This window comes from Puma concolor, chromosome D3 (genome assembly GCF_028749965.1).
Source record: "Puma concolor isolate L17-30 chromosome D3, mPumCon1.1.hap2, whole genome shotgun sequence".
Lineage (NCBI taxonomy): Eukaryota > Metazoa > Chordata > Mammalia > Carnivora > Felidae > Puma > Puma concolor.
The window spans coordinates 72,501,592-72,515,452 of NC_141678.1; the positions used below are offsets into that span (position 1 = coordinate 72,501,592).

Below are 13,861 nucleotides of genomic sequence, written 5' to 3' on the forward strand. Positions count from 1 at the left end.
CTTCCACTGTGGGGAATCACTTTTCTGGTACTTGTGGTCCTCAAATCCAAAATAAGAGAATTGGGCCAGATTATCTGTAAATTTCTTTTCAGTATTAAGCTTGGTTCCAAGTTTAATCTGTTTAATTTCTTTGATCACTGCCTTCCAGTGGGATTGGTTTACCTTGAATCGATTTTTGATCAATAAATGTGATGTTATCAAAGCCTCATAAAATAGACTCTCTTTCTAATTTGATAATTTGATCTTTTGTGGAGTTTATTTAAACCTCTGAGTACATTGCCTGGTATACACCTAAATATCCCTACATTAATCTGCTCTCTAATTTTATATGCCTATGTCTTTCAGGTCCAAAAAGTATTCTTTACTGGGTGGAAGCAATCTGCTTATCTCCAATGTGACAGATGATGATAGTGGAACTTACACCTGTGTTGTTACATATAAAAATGAGAATATTAGTGCCTCTGCAGAGCTCACGGTCTTGGGTAAGTCAATGGCTCAAGATTCATTTACACTGCCCTTTTCAAAATGCATCACTGTGACACTTTAAATGCTTATTCCTGAATTACCTCTTGTGCTTATTAGTATGAAATTATGAAGTCCCAGTGTTTCACACATGTCCTTTCTCTACTTTGATTAATTGCATAGGGATTAAATGCAGTGTTTGAATACTTGCTCATTGACTAAAATCCAGATGCATCACTCTTTAGTCCAATTATTCCAATGATACAACTGAAACCTATGGAAAATTATTAATAAACAAATGTCTTAAGCAGCAAAAGAGTTAAATATAAAAGGGGAGATTCCCAAATATTTTATCTGGGGAAAGTAAATGAAGGGATGAATGAGAGAAATTGTATAAACAATATGCACTGGAGTGGAAAAGTCAGATATCACTTGAGATGACAGGGTCCCTGACATTAAATTCAAATGTCTTGGTAAGATTGTTTTGTTAATATGGAAATACTGTAGATGTGATGTTGAAAGTGAACCATTAAAATCAAATGCATCTAAAGAAAATTTTCATAGAAAGAATCTTTAAAGAAATTTAAGAGGCACGGATGTTACATATTATTCAGAAAGGTAGGGTTACCTCATACCATTGCAAATTAATAATTGTTATATAGGGTACATACTCAAACACCTCTTTTATCATCTACCCCAGATTGTTTTTAGTCAGTTTCATTTGAATCATGTAATTTGGAGAAAGTGCTTTACCATTTGAATTCCAATTGCTTTTTCCTGTAACAACAGCAAAAATTGTTTACCAGTCTTTGGATTTTTGCCTCTGGAATAAATCTTTTTACCTTGTAAAAAGCCTAGGAAAAATCATAGACTTTTTAAAAGTTATTCAGTAGAAATGAAAAGATATGGTATGCCTAGTGCATCTGCTAACCTGCATCATAATATTATTCTATCCATTTTACTTTTTGGCTTTAAAGTTTATTCAGAAAGTGCTTTCATCTTCAGATAGGGTAATGATGTATGTGAGAGTGAGACAATGGAGTTGTTTGTTCTTTGATCAAACTGTAAATATTAAACTAAGAATAAGCAAAGGACTTTAATTCTTTGGTTTTAGAGATAGCATTATTCTAACTGAAACATCAGCTTGTCTTTAAAATGGTAGCAATTTAATGTAGTCATTTCATGTGGAAGTTTTTTGGTGAAACAAAGAACTTTTACATTTGTAACATCAAAGTATAGCAACACATGATGGTTATATAGAAATTATATTGTAATATATACTGCTGATCATAAGGCAAATGCAGTCATAGAATTTATAATGATTATAGGTAAACTTATAATTGCAAATATATGAGATCAGATTTTATATCAAATTAATGCACAGTATTTAGACACATGATGCTTCATATTGATATCTAAGCCAAATGCATATAAATTAGGATTTCTGAGAAATTAGCCAAAAAATATATGTAGGGTCATACATATATACATACACACTGACATTCATAGCTTCTTCTTTTGTGTGTTCCTGTGTATATGTGTATGTTCTCCAGTTCTATATTGTTGAGCATTATCTTGTTTCCATGTTCTATTTAAACACCCATAGACACACAGACACACACACACACACACACACACACACACACACACACACACCAACACCAAAAACACTTTGATGATTATTCTTCTGTATCTTTGTCAGTTATTTGCTTATATCCTAAGGAAAATTATCACAAAAAAATGCTCGTACCCACACCAGCAGTGCAAGAATTGCCTGTCTCTGAAAGAATACATTTCTCTCCATGCCCCAATATTTGCCTAAGAACTTTATAAAATGGAGTCCCTTTGTTTTAATTTGCATCCTTATTAAATTTGTTTCTTTTTATAGTTTTACTGGACATTTGCATTTTGCATTTTGTGAGTTACCTATCAATCTTTTTGACCTTCATATATTTATTTTTTTTAATTTTTTTAATGTTTTTATTTATTTTTGAGACAGAGAGAGACAGAGCATGAATGGGGGAGGGGCAGAGAGAGAGGGAGACACAGAATCGGAAGCAGGCTCAGGCTCTGAGCCATAGCCCAGAGCCTGACGCGGGGCTCGAACTCACGGACCGCAAGATCGTGACCTGAGCTGAAGTCGGATGCTTAACCGACTGAGCCACCCAGGCGCCCCGACCTTCATATATTTATTAAAATATTCATCTTTATTTTGTTTATTTGCAGGAACTCTTTATATAGGAAGAAGAGTAACTGTGCTGTGTAGTTTCTTTGTGTATATATTTTGTTGTTTCTGTTTTTTGTTTTTATTTTACATTTTATATAGGGTATCACATAGTTTTCTTTATGGATGCTGGCTTTGTTGCTATTAGACTCAAATTTTATTCTAAATAAATCACTCTAGTTCCAAAAATCTCATTATAGATTACATGTTGAATCTATAAATTAGAAGCATTATTAATTTAAAAATTGCAGTTGTGTTTATGTCTTGGGAATTTTTTTTTTTTAATTTTCTTGGTAATGGGCATTCGTTTTAAATGTTTATTTATTCTGAAAGAGAGAGAACGTGAATGGGGAAAGGGCAGAGAGAGGGGGAGAGAGAGAATCCCAAGCATCCACACTGTCAGAGCATGACATGGGCTTGATCTCATGAACCATGAGATTATGACCTGAGATAAAATCAAGAGTCAGACGCTTAACCGATGAGCCATCCAGATGCCCCAGGGTATAAATTTTAAAGATCTCCCACAGACCTAGTATGATCTATAACTATTATAGAAGGCATGCCTTAATTCAGGAGATAATCATAATTCTATTTAACTCATCTACCCAGGCTAAAAATAAATGTTGATATAATAAAACCTTTGATATAGTCATTGACTATTCTGATACAAAGTCAAGCTCATGCTGCAGGACTAAGTTTATATAGAAAATGTAATTTATTACTTTCCTTTTTTAAGTAAAAGATGAAAAGAAATGAACTTCATTATCAGTGTTATCCAAATAGTTTTCATCAGTTTTAAGAATTTAACCATAATGTAAATTATTCACAAGATAGAATCCCGCAAGAAATCCAAGCTTGTGCTTATAAGCTTTAATAATGCATTTTATCAGGCTTTTGTTTTGCCTTTCAAATCATGGTTCTTTTTTGCACTTAGACTGGCTTTGAATGTGAACCTGCTTGAACTAAGACTATTTAAGTATGATATCATTTTGTACACAACAAGAGAAATTCTGTGGTCTTCCTCAAGAGTTTCAGAGTTAATAAACATTAAATATATTTAAAGAATTTACACTATAAAGTGGATATTAAAAGTTCCATAATAGGGGGGCCTGGGTGGCTCAGTCAGTTAAGTCTTGGACTTCAGCTCATGTCATGATCTCACAGTTTGGGGGTTTGAGCCCTGCATCAGGCTCTGCACTGAAAGCATAGAACCTGCTTTGGATTCTCTGTTTCCCTCTCTCTCTCTCTGCCCCTCCCTGGCTTGTGCACTCTCCATATCTCTCTCTCTCTCTCTCTCAAAAATAAAAAATAAACATTTTTTAAAGAGTTCCATAATAGTTAAACCTCTTGGGGAAATCTGTATTAGACAGGATTAAGGACAACTTATTTAAAGTGCATATGAATTAATTAATTAATTAATTAATTAATTAATTAAATTCCTAATAATAACCATTTATGTTAATGTTTATGATCTATTAGAATATTCATCAATTAGCATTGGTGGATGCATTTTGAGTACATGGACTGCACTAGGTTCTGGGAAACCTACAAAAGGTTTGAGGTCTGGCTTCATTAGGTTTGTAGTGTAATTACAGATTCATACAATTAATTGCCCTAATTGCCCCCAGTGAATTGCCTGACTTTTGAGTATGTTTTTTTTCCCCTCAATTTTGTATGTTTACATGGAATCTGTGAAGATATGAAGAGTTGATAGTCTTTGCTCTCATAAAAGACAGAACCTGAGTAAGTGGTGGCAGGCAAAGTCTTAAAAAGGAGATTGCAGAGGGAGGAATTCTGAACAGTGTTATATTCTGTTTAAAGCACTAGTGCTATGATTATTTTTTTAAACTTTGTTTTTCAGAAAAGAACTAAAGAATGGTATTCTGTCCATTATTATTTCCCAGATAACTAGCTTTCTGGCTCAAGAATTATAATCACCCTTAATAAACATTCAGGAGATTTGCCTGATTTATTTTCTAAGCTTTACCTTAGGCCTAGATTGATTCAATATCTGAATCAATGGAGAAATGCATACTTTAAAAAGATATGGGATCTTTAACCAATGAAGTGTCTGGCCTTGGACAAACCCTGTGCATTGTCCATATACATGCAGAAGGAGATGGGTGGAAAATTCACTCTTGAGGAGAAGCCATGGGATCTAACATTGGTGACAAAATGAAAACAGTCTTGAGCTTTCTCAAAAGGATTCTAGAATTCTTTTTAAAGCTGTTTGCAGCAATATAAACAATATACACTATTAAAAGTTGACCTTTGTGTACAGGTTTTCTCAATTATTTGCCTTATCAACTTTCTAGAGAAATGTTGGTTAGAATTAGCATAATCTGGCTTTGTAGAACATGAAAAAGTCTATTAGATCAGTCCTTTGCACATAATTGATAACCTGTAACCAGATCTAAGAGTTCTCATATCCTCTTCCCTGCCACTGTAAGTAACACATATCACTACATGTGGTACTTGACTTTATACTTCTCCCAAGAAAACACCTCTGAAAAGAAATCCTTTGGGGCAGGTGTTTTGCCTGCCTAAGACTTTTGCTTTGGGGACAGAAACCTATGGGTCCATTCTCTAGGAATGTGTTCAGAATGGTTCTCTACTGACATACAGCATGCTAAGCTCACACAGATATGTTCTTTTTTTTTTTTTTAATTTTTTAAATGTTTATTTATTTTTGAGAGAGAGAGACAGACAGACTGTGAGCAGGGGAGGGGCAGAGAGAGGAGGAGACACAAAATCTGAAGTAGCTCCAGGCTCTGAGTTGTCAGCACAAATCCCCAGACATGGGGCTCGAACCCACGAACCATGAGACCATGACCTGAGCTGAAGTCGGATGCTCAACTGACTGAGTCACCCAGACACCCCTGTACTTTTTTTCTAAGTGCCATGATGATAATAAATTTATTAGTATCCTATAGTCAAAAAGCTGATGAACAAAAAGTTATTCTACAGTATCATTAACTAAGCATTCACATTTTTATTCCTTAAATTACATAAGTCATAATGTTTTGTATATTTATATTGATCAGACATTAAATAATAGTCATTGGTAAGAAATTATGGGCTACTGAAATGAAATAAACAATGTTTATGACCTTTAGAATTAAAGAAATTTTTTTAACGTTTATTCATTTTTGAGAGACAGAGTGTGAGTGGGGGAGGGGCAGAGAGAGGGAGACAGAATCTGAAGCAGGCTCCAGGCTCTGAGCTGTCAGCACAGCCTGACGTGGGGCTCAAACTCACAAACTGTGAGATTATGACCTGAGCCAAAGTTATATGTGTAACTAACTGAGCCACCCAGGGGCCCCTGACCTTTACAATTTTTTACTTTATACCATTTATTTTCTTTTTTCTTTCCTTTTTTTCCTTCATTTTTTTGTATTTTTTTAAAATTTAAATCCAAGTTAATTAACATATGGTGTAATAATGATTTCAGGAATAAAATTTAGTGATTTATTGGTTACAAAACCCAGTGCTCATCCCAACAAGTGTCCTCCTTAATGTCCCTTGCCCATTTACTCCATCCCTCTACCCCAACCCTCAGTTTGTTGTCTGTAGTTCAGAGTCTCTTATGGTTTGTCTTCCTCTCTGCTTTTATATTATTTTTGCTTCCTTTCCCTTATGTTTATCTGTTTTGTTTCTTAAGTTCCACATATGAGTGAAATCATAAGATATTTGTCTTATTTGACTGACTTATTACACTTAGCATAATATACTCTAGTTCTGTCCACATTGTTGCAAATGGCAAGATTTCATTCTTTTGATCACTGAGTAATATTGCACTGTTTTTCCCCATTGAGTATATTAGCTGTGGGTCTTTAGTATATGGTCGTTATGATCTTGAGGTATGATCCTTCTATCCCTATTTTCTTGACAGTTTTGGTTTTTTGTTTTGTTTTTAAGAAATGACAAATTGTGTTTTGTCAAATGCTTTCTCTGCATCTATTGATAGGATCATGTGGTTCTAATCCTTTCTTTTATTAATGTGATGTTCACATTTATTGATTTGTGGATATTGAACCAGACTTGCATCCCAGGAATAAATCCCACTTGATTGTGGTGAATGATTCTTTTAATGTATTGTTGGATCCAGTTTGTGAGTATCTTGTTGAGAATTTTTGCATTCGTGTTCATCAGGGAAATTGGTCTGTAGTTCTCTTTTTTATTGGGGTCTTTGGTTTTGTAATCAAGGAAATGCTGGCATGGTAGAATGAGTTTGGCAGTTTTCCTTCCATTTCTATTTTTTGGAACAGCTTCAAAAGAATAGGTATTAACTCTTCTTTAAAAGTTTGGTAGACTTCCCTTGGAAAGCCATCAGGGTCTGAACTCTTATTTGTTAGAAGATTTTTGATTGCTGATTCAATTTATTTACTAGTTATGGATCTGTTTAAATTTTCTATTTCTTCCTGTTTCTGTTTTGGTAGTTTATATGTTTCTAGGAATTTGTCCATTTCTTTCAGATTGCCAAATTTGTTGACATATAATTGCTCATAATGTTCTCTGATTACTGTTTGTATTTCAGTGGTGTTGGTTGTGATCTCTCCTCTTTCCTTCATGATTTTATTTATTTGGGTCCTTTTCTTTTTCTTTTTGATTAATCTGGCTAGGGGCTTATTAGTTTTGTTAATTCATTTAAAGAATCAGCTCCTGGTTTCATTGATCTATTCTACTGTTTTTTGTTTTGTTTTAATTTTGATATCATTGATTTCTGCTCTAATCATTATTTCCCTTCCTCTGCTGGTTTTGGGCTTTTTTGCTGTTCTTCTTCCAGATCTTTTAGGTATAAAGTTAGGTGGTGTATTTGAGACCTTTCTTCCTTCTTTATGAAGGCCTGGATTGCTGTATACTTCCCTCTTATGACTGCCTTTGCTGCATCCCAGAGATTTGTGCCTGTCATATTTTCATTTTCATTGGCTTCCGTTGACTTTTTAATTTTGTCTTTAATTTCTTGGTTAACCCATTCATTCTTTAGTCTCCAAGTATTTATGGTCTTTCCAATTTTCTTCCTGTGGTTGACTTTGGGTTTCATAGTGTTGTGGTCTGAAAATATGCAAGGTATGATCTTCATCTTTTTGTACTGTTGAGGGCTGATTTGTGACCCATTATGTGGAGAATGTTCCATGTGCATGCGAGAAGAATGTCACACAGATAAGTTCTTTAAGCTCAATGGCACTGGATTAAACATGTTAAATTATATTTTAATGTATATAGTATATATACATACATTTACCTTGTACATATATATACATGTGTATATGCATATATATACATGCAATATACATATATAATACATATATATTTCCTATTTCTAAGAAAATTTTTCTTCAAAATCCCTTCCCATATTCTTTCAAATGCATATGATTATCTCAACCATTACATAATGTACTGATTCTGCAAATAGATAATAGACCAATCTACTCAGAAAGGTTTAGAAAAGTCATCTTAAAAGTGAGTTAAGACAGCAGATTAATATTTCCAGTAGAAGTTAAAAACCCTTCTTAAAAACTATCATTTTGTAACATGGTGGGACAGGAAAATGCCAACAGTAGCTCACTTTCTTCTGAAAATGCTTAAGAATAATAAAAACGATGGCTAGGTGTATAGTGACCTAACCAAGCATGACTTATAGGCCCAGATATACAACTAAACCACGGCATCCATAGTGACATGGCCACTGACAGTTGAGTGCATCTTTTGTTCTCTGTCAGGCACTCTTTGGGCATAGAAACATGCATATGACACCAGTCCTGGCCTGAAAGACTAGTTAGGTAAACAGACAGGAAGTAGGCAATTACTAGAAAAACCAAAGAAAAGTTGGAAAAGAGGGAGGTAAGGGACCCCAAAAAACAGTTCAACAACAATGAAGGAAGGGAGTTGGGGGTTGGGAGGAAGGATGAGGAGAGAGCTTCTGAGCAGAGGAAGTAAGCCAGCAAAGGTATGGAGATAAACCAGGGATGGGGAAGAGGAAGTCATCTAATATGACTGAAAATTGTGGGTCCAAAGGGAGTCTGATAGTGGATGGGGAAAGTGGTATAGATAGTGAATGGTTTGCTCCTGTGGTTAGGTTTTTATCTTGAGGGCAGTGGAAAGACACAAATTGATTTTTGGGTTGTGCCTTATTGGTTATTTCATATTGGCCATTATTTAATTCCCTAATCCTCAATTCCTTCATTTGTAAAGGATGATAATTACTTCCTTGTAGGGCTTAATGATTGCTTAAGTATGAAATTTGAGAGAGAAGGATTCTGGAATAGGAGACATGGTTTGGGGAGCTGTGGGAAATAAAGAAAAATAAGATGTTCTTCCAGCCCTCAGCAGAATCCTAAATCATAGTTGCAAAAATTAAACAAAAACAAAACAAAAAAAAATGAAATGCCACAAATATTAAAACATCTCATGCAACCTCTCCATACCAATTTTTCCTCACTACAAAAATGTACAAAGCAACAATGGGTCCCTATATAATTCTCATGAATATGGTATCCAAATTTGTAAAGCATGTTATCATTTTAGCTTCCTCTGTGTCCCTACAGCCTACTATCCATGCTTTCTTCCCAGCTATATTGTGAGAATAAACAGACACTGTGTCTTGTTCATCTTGGCCACTCAAAACCTTGGTTTGTTCTCTGGCCCATCTGAGCTTTAAACATAAACATAAGGAATATAATTATATATGTGTGTATATAAGTTATATAACTTTCTATGAAAATATTTTTTAAGCTCTTTATGGCGACTCATGTGCTTTTATAGGACATTGCTATAGACTGAATTCTTTCCCCCCAAATCCATAGGTTGAAGCCTTAATCACCAATGTGACTGTATTTGGAGATAGACCTTTTATTAAGCAGGTAATTAAGGTTAAATGGAGTCCTAAGAATGGAGCCCTAATCCAATAGGAATGACATCTTTATAAGAAGATGAGGGCTCTCTCTCTCTCTCTCTCTCTCTCTCTCTCTCTCTCTCTCTCTCCCAGTGCAAACACACAGAAAATGGGGCATGTGGGGACACAGAGTGGGTACCATCTCCAAGCCAAGGAGTGATGTCTCATCAGAAATCAACCCTGCTGCCACCTTGATCTTAAACTCCTAGACTTCAGAACTGTGAAAAAATAAGTTTATGTTGTCTAAGCCACCCAGTCTGTGGTGATATTTTGGTATAGCAGCCACAGCGCTGGTGAATATAACCACAGAAAGAGTAGTTGTACTGTGCATTATACTGCTAAAAAGATTCTTGATTAGTTTTGTAGAAGCATAAACTACAACAAAGAAGTATATTACCAACACTTATATATTGTTAATACCAAGGATCTTAAACTTCCAAGAGTGTGAAAAAAGAGCAATGAATCAAAAGCTATTTCTCTGTTTATATACTAGGTTATGTGTAGTTCAAAGACCTAAATATCCCCTGGCTTATTTTTTCTTTAGTATCACCATCTTTTTATTTAGTAATTTATAAACATAAGGTATTACTAACATTTTAGATCCTATAATTTTGAATGATACGTCCCAATTTTAATAACAAATACATCATTAACTATTAAGAAACTCTGTTTTCTCTTTTTTAACTCAATTCTTAGATATGCTCTATAAATTCAATTTGCTACAGCAAGCATACAGATGTTCACACTCCATCAACTCTCAGATATGTCTGGTAATAGAAGGAAATATGGTAATTAAAAATGGATATGATGCTGTGTCCTTTTATTTTTTTGCTTATGCTTTAGTTTTATCATTTTTTACTGAAACAAACGTGATGTGTTGCTACTTTATGAGCACGTATAATTGGTCAAAGAGAGAACTGACCCATTCCTTTGTTTGGAGAGTAACTGGGACATCCACCTCCAGTCATGTGTTCAGTTGCTGCCTTTCTAAACTTGCTGTTGGATCACCAGTGTTGGGTTTTGGGCTTATGTTCTTAGCTATAAACAGAAAGTAGTTATAGAATATATTAATAAAGATAATATTTAACCCTCTATTATAGTGTATAACTCTTTGTTTGAATGGAGTTCTTCTGAATTTAGAACATCACTGCTTCTTCCCAAGTAGCAGTGCTTAAATTTCATGTCTACCTATAATTGGCCTTTATGAGCAGTGACCCCCTCACCCATATGCATTTAATGGTTATAGTCATAAAAGCAGTGTCTTAGGTAAGTTTCTATTGATTATCTTTCATAGGGTAATTGCCAAATGGATCCTAATGAAATTAGTTAAGAGGCTTTTTTTTTTTCATGTAGGGATATGATCCCAAATGTACATGATAAAAATGCATAACATAAGGAAGAATTAAATTTAAAAAAATCAAAATAATCTATTTGCTGTTTCTTCCTATACTATGTTGATTTCTTATTATAGTTACTTTTGTTCACCTGAAATCATAGCCATTATGAGTGTGCAAAAATTCTATCCAAAATAGTGTTTAGGAGATCCTGTTGAATGTATTAGAAGAAACATGGTATGTTCAGGCTGTTAGTGTAAAGTGATTCGGTATTTAAATTGCAGTTCTACCATCTGTGGAAATACTGGTTGCATTTGTGACAGGATTTATTTTTCATCATGCCAATATTTGTTAAAGACCTACTAGGTGATCTCTACTCCCTTCCCTCTTTCACTGGAAAAACAATTTGGACAGTTTTTTGCATTTATCCTTGAGATGGCTATGAATCTAATTTTTTTTCTTTCTCAGAAGAAGGAGGAAGTTAGTAGAGGCTCCAGGAGAAAGGCTAAGGTGATGTAGTAATTCAGAGCATTAAAAAGGCAGTCTAAGGCTATGATTTTAATTAGCCCTAACAGTCTAAGCAAGGTGAATTGACCATCTGTGATTTAGAGGGAGGGCTGCTAATAGTGGCAAAAAGCTGCCCAAAGGGCATTCCATGCCAAAGTTGTCCTGAGGTACCACACGTACAGATTATCCCAGAAAGAGTTGGACTGTGATAGAACTCAAACTGCATTAAGACAGGAGTGCTTTCACTAAAGTTAGCAAGAGTTAGCATCAGTCATGCCTGCCAATTTTGAAAGGCTGGAGAGCAAAAGTGTGACATTTCTTTCTGTACTTTCAACTTCTACTACCACGTGGTGGAAGTGAGTGTGCCTAAAGGCAAAATGCACCAACTTGAAAACATGTCTTTAAACGGTAGACTCTATTAAAGTAAAACATTTGGAGTTCTATCTATACATTTGTTGACTTATTTATCCACTTGTTCAATAAATATGTATTTAAAGTGTGATAAGTTTCTTGCCTAATGTTTTAAAACAGCTTTATAGAGATACCATTCATTGTAACTCACATACTAGACAACTTCACATTTAAAGTCTACAATTTAATGGTTTCAACATAATTATAGATGTTTACAACCCTATCTGACCACAGTGAATTTTAGAACACCTTCATCACCTCAGAAAGAAACACGGTACTCTGTCATCCCCCATCCTCCTGTTCTCTCTTTTCCCTCTACCTTACCAACACCTTTAAGCAATCATAAGTCTACTTTCCATCTCTGTAGATTTCTCTATTTTGGAAATTTTACAATAATGGAATTATAGAATATATTGCGTTTAGTGACTTGTTTCTTTAACTCAGTAAAACATTTTCAAGGGTCAACTTTGTTATAGTGTGTATGAGTAGTTCATTCCTTCTTATGGCCAAATGATATTCCGTTGTGTAGATATACCATGTTTTATTTATTCATTAGTTGATGGGCATTAGGATCATGTCTACTTTTGCCTATTGTTAATAATTCTGTATAAACAGAAAGTTTTTGTGTGGACCGATGGTTTCAGTTCTCTTGAGTATATACCCAGGAGTGGAACCACTGTGTCCTATGGTAACTCCATGCTTAATCATTTGAGGAACTGCTGATGTTTTCCAAAGAGACTATACCATTTTGCATTCCTACTAGCAATGCATGAACATTTCTATTTCTCTACATCCTCATCAATACTTGTTATTAGCTAACTTTTCTTTCTTTTTTTTTTTTTTAAATCTAGCTGGCCTCATGAGTGTCAAGTGGTATCTCATTGTGTGTATGATTTGCATTCCCCTGATGTTGAGTATCTTTTCATGGATTTATTGGCCATTTATATATCTTTCTTAAAGAAATGCCTTTTCAGATCCTTTGTCCATTTTATTTTTTTAAGTTTATTTATGAGAGAGAGGGAGAGTGCATGCACACCTGGGGGAGGGGCAGAGAGAGAGAGAGAGAGGAAGAGAATTCCAAGCAGCTGCTGCACTATCAGTGCAGAGCCCAACCTGGGGCTCCATCCCATGAACCATGAAATCATGACCTGAGCTGAAACCAAGAGTCAGAGGCTTAGCTGGCTGAGCCACCCAGGTGCCCCCACCTTTGCCCATTTTAGATTGGGTTGTTTGTATTTTTATTATTGAGTTATAATGGCTTCTTTCTGGGCATATGTGTGTGGGGTGAGGTATACCACTTTCATAGGAACAGGCTAAATGGAATGCCACACAGAGAAAGTGCTGAGGGCAACATGAAGTCACCAGCTATCTGGGTGAAAACATTGGAGTTCAGAAAGAATAATTTTGTGTGTGTGTGTTTTGTTGTTCTTTTAAACTGATGCTGTATCACGTATGCACAATGCTTTTTGATCTTTGGATCATGTGCACCCATGCAGCGACCCTTCTCCCTTCCCTGTGCTTCCATATTTTCCTGTTAATTCCACTGTTACCATACAACACACTGGTTAGGCAGTTTCTCAAGGGAGAAGGGTTGTATCTTAGTCATTGTCATGTCCCCAGTGCCTTACGTATTAGTTGGCATGAATTAAACATTTAAGAATATGTAAGAAATGTACATTTTGTTTCTTCTAGAATTGAATTTGGATTTTCATCCTGAATGTCGAACTTCAGTATGTGGGGAAAAAAAAAAAGCAAACAAACAATTCTCATTCATTTAGTTCTTCTTGTGACCAAAAAAGAAAATCTTTGTACACAATGCTCAGACTGCAGGTGTTCTTTCTCATTTTATCTATATTCTTGTTGTTCAGAAAAGCTGTTGCTATGCAATAGTAATAAAAATTTTGCTTTTCTAAACAGCAATAGCAATATGTCAGTATTTAATCCCTGTGAAACACATTTTGGGTACAAGTTCAGAATGAATAAAATGGACAAAGTTAAAGTTGCAGCAACGATACAGTTAAGTGAGGC

At 34.9% G+C, this 13,861-nt stretch overlaps 1 protein-coding gene across 4 annotated transcripts in view; it reads left to right on the forward strand.

Moving 5' to 3' along the window:
• Positions 1-13,861, forward strand: part of DCC (DCC netrin 1 receptor) — a 1,162,490-nt gene that overhangs the window by 564,258 nt on the left and 584,371 nt on the right. For all 4 annotated transcript variants that reach the window (XM_086683010.1, XM_086683011.1, XM_086683012.1 and 1 more), the window contains exon 5: positions 346-482. In XM_086683010.1, coding sequence (XP_086539136.1) covers positions 346-482 — 137 coding nt within the window. The remainder of the gene's footprint in view (positions 1-345; positions 483-13,861) is intronic.